Source organism: Ursus maritimus, unplaced genomic scaffold, assembly GCF_017311325.1.
Source record: "Ursus maritimus isolate PB19 unplaced genomic scaffold, ASM1731132v1 scaffold_23, whole genome shotgun sequence".
Classification (NCBI taxonomy): Eukaryota; Metazoa; Chordata; class Mammalia; order Carnivora; family Ursidae; genus Ursus; species Ursus maritimus.
This window is the reverse complement of record NW_024424786.1, coordinates 35141326-35153182: the sequence shown is the minus strand read 5'-3', so window position 1 is coordinate 35153182 and position 11857 is coordinate 35141326. Positions and strand designations below refer to the sequence as shown.

The 11857-nt window shown below is 41.5% G+C and overlaps 2 protein-coding genes across 2 annotated transcripts in view; both read right to left on the bottom strand.

Annotated features, from left to right (window-relative positions):
- Positions 1-328: 328 nt before the first annotated feature.
- CNTF (ciliary neurotrophic factor) lies at positions 329-6388 on the bottom strand. Its single transcript, XM_008694167.2, has 2 exons — positions 5863-6388; positions 329-4606 (listed from the first exon to the last, which is right to left on the bottom strand). The coding sequence occupies exons 1-2, from the start codon at positions 5974-5976 to the stop codon at positions 4118-4120; spliced, it is 603 nt and encodes a 200-aa protein (XP_008692389.1). The 5' UTR covers positions 5977-6388; the 3' UTR covers positions 329-4117.
- Positions 6389-7708: 1320 nt separating this feature from the next.
- The window catches only part of ZFP91 (ZFP91 zinc finger protein, atypical E3 ubiquitin ligase), a 46856-nt gene continuing 42707 nt past the window's right edge, over positions 7709-11857 (bottom strand). The window contains exon 13 of the mRNA XM_040638763.1: positions 7709-11543. Within this exon, the coding sequence (XP_040494697.1) occupies positions 11033-11543 (511 nt within the window). The 3' untranslated portion in view covers positions 7709-11032. The remainder of the gene's footprint in view (positions 11544-11857) is intronic.

Sequence of the window (11857 nt, the reverse complement as noted above, 5' to 3'; positions counted from 1 at the left end):
ACTTAGTTTCTACCTTCAAACTAGACTACAAATGGGCTAACTGGGGTTCTTCTCTGTCCTTCAAGTTTGCCTGGGGTTCAAATACTTGCAAATATGAAAGGAAATCTGCCTCGTCTGCAGGCTAGCTGAGAGGTATGGGGCAATCTACCTTTCCTGGGCTGACTGGCCTTGGGAGTTTTTCCCAGTGGCCTGGCATCACAGTGATTTACCCAGCACGCTTGACTGAGCATGGCCCTGGCTGGGAGGGTTGCATTTCATCCAATGTTGAAATCACTTGAAATTCCTCTTGCTCATCCAAAGATACAGAAATAAAAGAAGCAACTCATGGTCCTGCTGAGGCGAGATCTTTATTGTTAGCCGTTCTTGCATCTTTTTTTTCCTATCTGTCAAAAACAGATGGATCCAGTAATGTAAGAATCACATGCACATGGATGATACCTCACACCCCACACACATTTCACCAAAAGATCAAGTTATATTTTTACTGTCTTTATCTGTAGGCTTTAGAGCTTCTATAGAAGCTTTTGAGTGGAAAGACAAAATTTTTATCACTTTCACTTTTTCAGTGTACCAACATTCAGAGGGTTCATTCATTCTTGGGTGGGATGAGGCAGGAGGCCAAACCATTCTTTTTAAATGCCCTGGCCTAAATGTTGTCTAGAGACTAACCCACATGCATGCATTGTGAGTCAATCGAAGTGATGTCCAAACTCCCTTTTTCCCCCTTCCCCAATCACTTTCTCACCGTGGTGCAAGCCCCTTCGCTTCCTGCGTGTCTATTTTACTCCTTAGTATTAATATAGAGCAGGTGCTCAGCTACTTGAGGAGCTGAGGATTCACAGTCTTTCTAAACCACTCCTGAGATAGGTCTCCCTGCAATATTTACTTGTCCTCTGCCTGTTTGACCAGTGGTCACCAGAATGAGTCATCCATTGGGCTTTAATCCACAGCAGGCTGGAATGACAGCAATACCAAGGCTATGACTTTATTAAAGCTCTCACTTCCCTCAAACCTGATTATATCAAAGCTAATTTTATTCAATGCTTGACCTGTGAGCTTGTGCCAATTTGCAAGTTTTTTTTTTCCAAATCACCTTGTTAAATCAACTAAAAAGAGTTTATCTTCTTTCATATATGCAGTTTCTTAACAGATTCAGGAAAACAGAATCTCTCTCCCACAGAGGACTTTTCTACATGCTGTGGTATAAAAGGAATACTCTTTACAAAATTGGAGTTAGGGGTTAGGAACTACATCCACGCCTTTTAGTTACACACACACACACACACACACACACACTATACACACATACATCACTATATAGTTACATGTTATACATTACATATGAATTTTATAGTTACGTATTATATAATATATATAGTTTACACGTATATAAAAATATGATTCCCCAGAGATCTGATCCACATATAGATCTAAGGAACAAGGAAACTAAAATCTCAAGACCAAAAGTCTCTTTTGGGTTCTGGATCCTTAAAGAAACCGTACTTCCACAGTGTTGCCATTATTCCTATCTGTATTTAAGACACACACCTAGAACACGGACCTATTGTTGGTCCCTTCTTCAGTGTCTTGTCCATTTCAGATAAGCATGATGCAGTCTGCACATTCAGATCCATTCACGTTTATGACTTTGTTTTTAAAGCTGAGTGCTCACCTCTCCCTTATTTTATCTACACTTTTCTAAGGATTTTCTCCATACTTCTTTTGAGGAAGAAACTGGTACAGAACTCTTACCACAATGTGGGAGTACACTCTGGAGACTTGTTGCTTGTGACCTAATTGAGACTCCTATAGCTTCCTATCTCCTCCCACTCAATAGTTAGTACTTGTACCTTTTCTGGACCCTCTGCCACTTCAAATGTGCCTCTTATATATAAATATTCCTTCACATGTAACTCAGAGCTTAAGCCATGTTCCATTGACTTTTGAAACTTCTGCCGACACCTGGTCTGCCACATCTGCTCAATATTAAGACAAACCCTCGGAGAGGAGTCACTCCTTTCAGATTCTGCAAGTTAGTAATCAGTTATTCCCCACTAAGAATTTGTAGTCACATCTTTATCCACTAAAGACTCTAAAATATTTCACAGATAAATCCAGGAGCTTCAAATAAGCAGGTACTTTATCAATGAGAAATACTGCCCTTGAAGCAGAAGAACCAGTTTTAGAAAAAGCTTGAATGAAATAAGCCTCTATGCATTTACTAAGTATCGACCTATACACCAAAATTACGAATGAAATAAGCCAAACGATAGACCTCTAGTGGCAGCAGGACCCGAATGTTTATTAATTGCTTCACTTTCTTCTAACCAGGCAACTCTTTCCTCGATCTCATTTCTCTTCATCTGGTACTCAGCCAACCTCTGAGACACAACTGAACTGCCCCCTCCTCCGGAAAGGGATTTCAGGCCCTCACTGAGTTCCCTCCTTTAAATCCTTAACACTTAAACATTTGCCTCACAATTCCAACCAGTATTGATGTCTTCTATGCACATAAGCTCATTTCCACAAATGCAGACTACAGAGCAGGGCCTTATGTCCCCTGTATTACCACAGTGCCCAACGCAGAGTCCTCGTAACACTGATCTCATGGAGTTTTGGACACGAACCCTTGTGGGAAAAAGACACGAGCTAGGTCACCCCATCCCATCTCATGCAACCTATGGGTGCTAGCCCTCTCTGACTCATGGTTCACTTAAGAGCACAGGAGGTTCAAACAAGTAAACTAAATTGATTTGGGTTCTGCATCAAGATGGCGAGTGTAATTGGTAGTGTGAAATAACGTGACACCTGGGAACTTTTGGATTTACATCGCACCACTAGTTCACAGGCCTGACCACAAATGACCTTTCCATTAACGCCCACATTTACCAGTTGGTGTCTTTCACACTGTGTTTCTCTCAAGAACATTAAACACAGAACCCTACTGCCCCATTGTTGTGAAGCATGGAGGCTGTGCTATATATTGTTTCAGAATCGCTGGCATTCCCAGTGGGAACAGAGTGGGCCTCACCCTCTCCTCAGGACTGAGTCTAGAGAATGTGTGGTGAAGGAGTTTTGTGACATTTTAACCTGAGTACTGTTCCAACCATTGTCCATGAGTGCTTCCTACAGGCCTATAGTGCTACACTACACAATAAATACGAGGTAAGCTGCTATGAGCTGTGCCCGACCCAAAACACTTGTGGACACTTTACAAAGCAGGCTGTATTACTGCACATCCTCAGTTTCCTAATTTCAGAAGTCTGGTGGGCCTACTCTTTTCCCCAAACAGACTCTTAACATCTCCATTGCTCTCATCTTTGCCAAGCGTGGGCAACAAATATTGCCTTTCACACTAAAATCGTGTCATTGACCTATCAGGACATATAGTGGGGACTGTTTTCCAGTGCTGGGAGTAGACTACATGGATGTATTTTCCAACCTTCTGTGGCAAACAGGTGCAGTGATAGAAGGTCATAATCAGGCCTCTAAAGTGAAGGGCACATAGGCTTTGGAATGAGAAATATCTGGGTTCAAACGTAAGTGTGCCATTTGCTAGCTGGGTAACCTTGACTGAGTTATAAGTTCTGTTTTCTCATCTGCCAGATGGGAATAACACTACCTCCCTCAACAGGGTTGTTGTGAAAACTGTAATATACACAGAGCCCCTGGCATATTGCTACAATACAATAGATACTCAATAAATATTAGTTATTATTTTTATTATCCAAGAGTTTGAATTGGCTAGAGTCCAGGATTTTTTAATTCACTGTTTCAATCTTCCCAGAAAAGTCATCTAGGACTAAAGTTAAACATGTATTTATCCTGCAAGGCTGTTAAATCCTTGTAAAGTTAACTTAGTGGGTAGAAAAGGTTAGAGCACTAAGGTGGAAGGATGTTGCCCTTGCCCCCACTCCCTTATGGCCCCAACATACACACACACCCAATTAAACCTGTATGCCCAACTATCCATGTCTCCAACCCTACTTAAAATGCCAATGGTCTCAAAGGTTAGAAAACTTCCAACCTTTTAAAACTTAAGAATGGGAAAGTGAGGCCTCAGAGCTGTGTATATTCCATTAGAAAAGGAAGGAGGGAGAGAGAGGAGGGATAACTGCTATATTTTCTTGTCATTAGCAATATAATGGCTTCCATGTGCTGGAATCCCAGTCTGATGAGAAGAAATGACTCGAAGGTCATGGATGGACCTCACTGTCCACTGTGAAAGTTCTCGCAACACCTTTAGGCCCCACAGCTTCTTCTCGAAGAGACCACCATCTCCACCAATGATGGGCATCCCATCAGCCTCGTTGGGGGGGATCTTGTGTTCCAGAAGCATCATTAATTCCTCCAGCTGGTAAGCAAAGGCAGCAACCTGGAGTAGAAGGGTATGTATTGCTTGATGGAAATCCCCTTCAGCTGGAGTAAAATGCACCTGTTGGTCTTCTAAAAGCCTGGCCAACATAACATGGAAGGCACGATAAGCTTGGAGGTTCTCTTGGAGTCGCTCTGCCTCAGTCAGCTCACTCCACCGATCCGTGCTTGCCACTGGCACACCATCCACAGAGTCCAGGTTTATGTTCTCGTTCAGGCCCTGATGCTTCATCTGGCCAAGGATACATAAAAACATCACATCTTCTGTAATTATCCCAAAATTCTCATTTAATCCCTAAATCTCATGTAGTCTTATTCACCTTCTTGGTCAAGGATCCAAATTGTAAAAAAAATAAAAATTCTAGAAAAGGAACTCTTCATTTGGGATCCAATGACTGGACTTAGGAAGACCTTATTCTCCCTGAAATGATACATACTGCCTTGATTCACTTTTTGTGGGAGAATCTGCAGCTTTCATTAGATTCCTAAGGTTGAAAACTACTGGTCTACAATTTCTCCTTCCCACTTCGAACTCCCTCCTGGAAACCGAAGTACTTGAATCATACTGGAGTTTTAAGTATTTAAACATACTTGAAGACACTGGCCAGACCTATTACGAAGCCCTAGAATTAACCCATTGCAGAATTTTTCTAACCCCCCTCTCCTTCATTATCCACTCTCAATGGTGAGGACAATCCTTTAGAGAATTCAGTGGGAATCAGTTGAAAAAATAAAAATTAAAAAATAAAAAAAGGCACTTCAAAGAGTCTGATTTCTAACTGGTGAGGCTGTGCAAAGACAAACCAATTGTCAGAGAACTTAAATTTAGAACTCTCCTTCAGTGTTTCTATAATAGTAGGCCTGAGGCGGAGACTGATGAGAATCTCCCTCTATCAGAAAACCAATCTGGAACTCCATGGTTAGCTCCTTGACTGGATACTTCCCTAAGTGCCCAATGAATCTTCTAGGGGATCCTTTTGATAGTGTAGGTGACCATTCTATTCAGACACACAGACACTTGATCTATGTAATGAAAAAGTGGGTGGCTAATACTGTATAGGAGAAATTCTTTGGGCTTATGCTGCTCTTCTCCCAAGCCTATAAACCTCACTTTCATTTACATAGCTCAAAAATTCAGAACAATGTGTACGAAGAACCCACACTCAGAGGGCCCATGGTTAATCTATTCTGGTAGAATTCAGACTGTAGGCAAATTAGGACTAGCCTCCACACGTAGCCAATCCCACCCAGAAGCCTATGTCTATTTTCTTACTCAAAGAACAGGTCTCCTAAACAGCCTAGCCAAGAAAATAAGGTCATAGGAGTTTCCTTAAGAAAAGAAACCATGTCAAACGATAGGTGCCCAATCTATGAATGACTATATGATTAGGGCCTTTATGATTGGTAATGGGAGCTGGAACATGATGGTAAGGGGCTGCATCAGAAGAGATGAAGTGAAAACAGACAACAGCAAATTAGGCAACTTACATAAGATTCCAAAAGAGCAGTCAGGTCTGAACGAATCTTCCTCGCTAGCCAGATAGAGCGGCTACAGAGGTCCCGGCGGTGAGGGGTCAGCGTTGAGTGCTCTGCAAAAGCCATCCCCTAACTCAACTGTCCCAGGAAACAAGTGAGCTGGGTTCGCTTCTGTCTACACTGGTCCAAATAAGAAATGTGACTCTCAGACTAAATCCACTGGGCATTCTCTACTAATGGGATTGTGCACCCCACCCCCACCCCCCTGCCTGACTCAGAGGTGGCAGCAAATTCCTGGCTGTGGATTTTTGTGCCTGTGGAATCAAAGGCCCCTTTCTAATCAGCTTTTTTTCCTGCAGTGTCTGCCTCCATCTCTCTCCTCCACTCAGTGCTGAGCCTACTTGTTTTTATGTCATTGTTTTGCTTTTGCACTTAGCAACAAGGTCACTATCACACTAATCCTCATGACACCCCTGCCTGATGTGATCTACTTTATACACACATAATCAGTTCATTTTGTTATCACCCTCCCTTGCACTCCCCATGTCATCTTTCTTTCCTTTTTTGGCCTGATAAAGTATTCAATAATATTAAGTTATTATCATCAGTATAGCCGCCATTGATTAAGCGGCTACTCTGGTCCAGACACTGTGCTAAAGGCTTTAAAGCCTTTATTTGATCTTTAGAACAATTCTATGAGATACATATTATTTTCCCCATTTTACATTAAGAAACTGAGGCTTAAAGAAACTAAATAATGTGCACAAAATCCAGGAAGCAGGCACAAAATTTAAACATGTCTCTGATTCTCCTGTTGACTTTGCAATTTCGTTCTCTAGGTTTTTCACATTTTGTTCAAGAAACACAATTTATGTCAAATAGGTTTTTAAAAAAATACAGCATCTTTTCACTTCTATCGTTTTGTTACATATTTAAAGTTAGTTTCGTTTACACTCAATTAGAAATCAGCAAAGTCAGACCTCTCTAACCTCGATCACGGTGCCTTCCTCGCAGCTATAGGATGAGGAAGGTACTGTTTAGGCCTGTTCTCTTCCGAAGGACAGGAAACACCCAACCCTGACTGGGAAACATTTCTAAGGCAGTCTCAAGTGACAACATGCTTTTCTTTTTCTTCCTTATCCCAGTCATACCACATTGCTTCTTAACAAAATACGAGGATGAGCTGAGCTTTGAAATGAGGGCAAAAGAGTTTAATAGCACGTGCAGAGTTCTCTTCTATTGCATCTAACTTAACTCTGTAGGTTAGAAGATGATGCTCCCTGAGCAAGAGCTGCAAGTGTCATCCCCAAATCAATTAGCTTTCATGATTTCATACCACAGACATTGCTTCTGAATCGAAACACATGCCTTCTCAGGTGCAAACTTCCATAGGGAAACAATAAGCAAGGGGTGGAGGGGAGAAAAGTGGGACTGGCAGCTCACAGTAGGCCTTTTAAGAAGGTAGGAGGAGTCTATTTTTTTCTTTAAGTTAGTACTTGCTGTGGACACTGAGGTTTGTGAAAAGCACTGGTATTAAATGCTATCAAGGTCTTGTCATTATCAGACTAACATAAACCTCAGAGCACCCTTAACGCTCTATTACATTAATAAGGCCACTTTTTCTAGAAGTCTGTCAGAACAGAGGACGGGTTTCCAAGTTGGCCAGATGATCAAAGAATCCTATGGCATTAGAGATCAAGAACGAAAGAGTCTGAAGTGAACGGACGCTGCCCGAGAGAAGCAACAGTACCTGCCACATAAACCCTGCACTGGGGACACTGGGTTCTCAGTTAACGGCATCAACTGTTTCCACCCTTAGGATAACTGTAACTCAGTACAATCAAGGAAGACAAGTTGCTTCCATGAAGACAACTTTTATTTTTCTTCTTTACATATTTATTTTGGATATGCCTTACCTAGATTAAGAGAAAACAAGGATTTGAAAAGCAAAGTATCCCTTTTATTATAATTTCTTTTTACATAACCTTTTCAACCTAGATTCAGGTAACTACCTGTCTCTCCCATCAAAGGAGAAGGGTCCTGCACATTACAACAGGCAAAAAAGGCTTTTAGGAAATAAAAATATTTTAAATTGATCCATTACAATTTTTCAATTTTCTTGAGTACATTGGAAAGTGGGAAAAGGGAGGAGGGAAAATGGTACTTCAAACAACCAGACCGTAATAACCTTAGCTGGGTTTAGTACACTCTTTGTATTTTTTCCAACAGGTACAAAGGAGGTTCAAGTGCTCTATGTAGATGCTTTTCCATACCTGAAGTCTTTTTTAACTCCCAGTAATCCTGGCCAGTGTTCATCCGAACTCTCTGGAGCATAGTAAGTCTCAATTATGCAGAATAACCCTGAGCAACCAGAGATTAGGGAAAAGCGCATCTCCCAGAAATAATACTTGTATCTCAATTACATTTTTAGAATTTTGAACTGCCAATTCAAATTGGAGAATATGCAGTGGGAAGAGTTATTAAAAAGGTAACTCAATTTGACTAAGAGTAGAAAATGCAGAATTTTAAGACTAAAAGGGCTCCTTGGAAGGACACAGAAGTACAGAGCATGAGAAGCAGACAGGGAAAGGGAAGAGGGCCTAGTATAAGATGGCTTACTTACACCACTCTTTATTGTGCTAGCATCCCTTTCTCAAAAGGAAAAAAGATAAAGTCCATACAGAATATTTTAAGATTGATGGCAAACTGCTATAATAATTTATTGAAGCAAACTGTAAGCAAATGGTATCTATAAAGAGGTCAAAAAACAAAAGGAGGAAGAACAGAAAGTTTCTAATTATGAGAACTAACTTGTTGCTTTGGTGGGAAGGAGTGTGATCTAGGGAAGAACATGTTTTCCCTCAATCTCATCAAGTTTTTTTATGTAGTTTGCTTTTGTGTAGGTTGTTAAAATATCTGATGACTAACCACTGCAAATACAACTTACAGAGACAAAGGAGAAGATAAATGTGACAAAGACAAAGGCAAGTGTGGGGCACAGATGTGAGCTAGTGAAACAGTACAAAATGGATTTATAATGGGAGTGGAACAACTTTGTTGTAAACCCACCCAATCAACCTGATAGTATTTTCAAATGTACTCAACATACCAAGTCAATTCCAAATCCTTACTGTGGGCAGGAAAGCATATTCTACATCCCTTCTATCCTTATTCCATTTTCTACCCCCACACTGGAGGGATGGCAAATCTGCAACACTCTGAAAAGAAACAATAGTGCATTTAAGTCTATTCACTGTAGGTGTCTGAGTCCCTATCCCCTGGTATCCCAACCACTGATACTAGTGGGTGTAAAGTAAGCCTCTTTCAGAGATGACATTTTGTTACCCTTCTTTTTGGGAAAAAATAAATCAAAGAGAAAATTGATAAACTTTGTAGTTTTAGTGTTTGTGAAAAACAAGCTGTTCCTTATTTTGCTCTCAGCAAAACTTCATTCTTTCCAACAGCCATCACACATTTCTGACAATGAATAGGGCAAGCCTTTAATTCCAGCTTGTGAGGTACACAGAAGGATGGAAACTGCCCTTCTAATTCTCTAAAAATGAGCCAAAATAGGTTTTTAGTCTTCTGGGAGTTAGAAACTTGTACAAAAACACCACCTGCCTCTCCCATAGCCAGTAATAAGCAATTCACCCCAAGAAAATCCCTATCTCAATGGAAGTGGTAATTCCCAGAATTTTAGGTGAAAGCCAAAGCCATACGGATTATTAACTTTGTCTATGGAAGCCTTTCCTCTTCTTAAGTGTTATTTTCGTAAAAGGGAAACAGAACAGAATAATTTTCTTTGACTTCAAACTGTACGAGTCATAGACTATCTCTTCACTAATGGCAGTGTCCTTCACTAATTGGGAGCTGGAATGAAACAATGATAAAGCAAAACCAAAAACAAAGCAAGGGGCCAGAACTGGGCCAATAGGAAGGTGTATAGAAAGAAATGATGGGGACAAAAAAAGAAAATAAATTCACAAGAGAAAATCTTTTATCTGTAATTCAGACCCTGAACAACCCTTCTCATTCCCTCAAAATTCCTAAATCGCAATGCTCTAAAAACTCAAAGAGCACTAATTACCAAAAACCTAACATCCTTCCCTAAAAAGGCTTCTGAAAAAGCACTAGGCTACTGTAGTGATTTTGTTAGTGCTGAGGACCAGCTTTCTTTAAAGGCCACTGGAGAGCTATGATTTTAGAGGCTGGCTGTGCTTCTTCAACCCTATATCTTGCCTTCAAAAGTACCTTTTATGGAAAGGACCCCATGTCAGAATAACCTAATCTCTCCCAGCCCCACAAAATATAGCAACGAGGACCCCACCCCCCCCAAAAAAATCAGACTTTCCGTTAATAAATAAGGAATCTCAGGTTCCACAACACAAAACATACATGTTCAAAGTGCAAATTTCTGCCATTAGTCTGGGACTTTTCTCACTGATACAGAGCCCTGTCTTACAGTCAGAGAAACCACGTAGAGGGCAGCCCCCTCCCTGTTGGGAGCCTGCTTCCAAGCTAGTGAGCACCACTGAGAACCAGATGGAGGTGTTGGAAGGGGACTGAAGTGCTGGGGTCACAGAGGAGGGAGGTGGTCCCCGTGAATCCTTCCTTTCTGAAACCCAGCGGGGAATGGAGGAAATGGGGTTGAGTGAGACAGGTGTGCTGTTTTAACAGCTCACCCTGCTAAGGGGCCTAAAGTGCCAAGTCAAGCTGCCAGCCTCGAGAGATTAGAACTGTATGATACTTTGGGGATAAGTGTGCTGCAGTGGGTAGAAGCCAGAACCATAGGGCAGCAGTGAAGGAGAAGGGGTTTAGAGGACAGTAATATACTATCAAGAGTTAAAAGCTGATCCAGAGCACATCAGAGTTACAGGTTTAAGAAAGGATCTGCCGGCGAGCAGGAAGTCTGCCTGGCTGGAACTGAGTAGGAGGTTAACCCTCACTTTAAGAGCTTCTTCTTTTTTGCCTACCTTTTTGGTAAAGGCAACATCAATTTTATGAAGGGGACAATAGAGGGAGAAGAAGGTGGGTGTAGGTGTGTGTGCTGTGATCCACAATGGAAAGAGCAGGCCCTTCAGTTATTTTACTAGATTTTAAATGCTTTAAATTTTTTTTTTGTCCTTTTTATCTTTTAAATACAAAGTCTGAGCTGTCCCAGTGCCCAAAGTCTTCCCTTCCACTAAGGTCCAGTAGAGTCTGAATCTTCAATCAGAACCTCTGTGGTAGCACCGAGTATATCCGAGTTCATGACCAGCCCTTCAGTGCCCCCACTGCTGCCACTTCCCACAAAGATCTTCCCATCAGCCATCAGGCTCACCCGTTCTGTCCCACTACAGTATGACTTTGACATCCCTTCAGCTTCCAGCAGGAGGCACTCTCCAGAGGTGGAGTTTCCCAATGGCTCAGGAAGAAGAGGAAGACCCTGCCCATCTGCAGGTTGTGTCAGGGACTCTGGGTTAGTGCCCAAGATATCTGTGCTGGTGATGAGGGCGCCCGCATTGGCAGCCAGAGCTTCAGCAATCAGCACCTCAGGGTGGCTTTTTGCTTTGTGTGCCACTACGCTGTCCTTCTTCTCAAATTTTTTGCCACAGATATTGCAAGAGAACTGGTAGAAGGAATCTGCATCATGCTTCTTCATGTGCCAATTAAGGGATGCCTTCTGCCGACACGTAAATCCACAGATCTCGCATCTAGGAAGGGTGGAAGAGGACATGGCTGATCAAACAGAGAAAGGAAGGATGAGAGTTCTTCTTTAGGGTCAGGGCAAGAATTTAGAGGTCACATATATAGGCTACTGCCTATATACCCCAATCTCAATCCCAATATTCCAGATCTTGGCTAAATTGCTTAGTAAGTAAAGAACATTTTCCCTGGATTTCATTCTTTAAAAGTTTTTTCAGTAACACACTTCTTGGGAAAAATTAGGAAAAGCAAACTAGATGGAAAATTAATGTTTCGTTTGTTTAAAAAACCAAGGAAAGAAGAAGTTCACTAAGTAGCATCC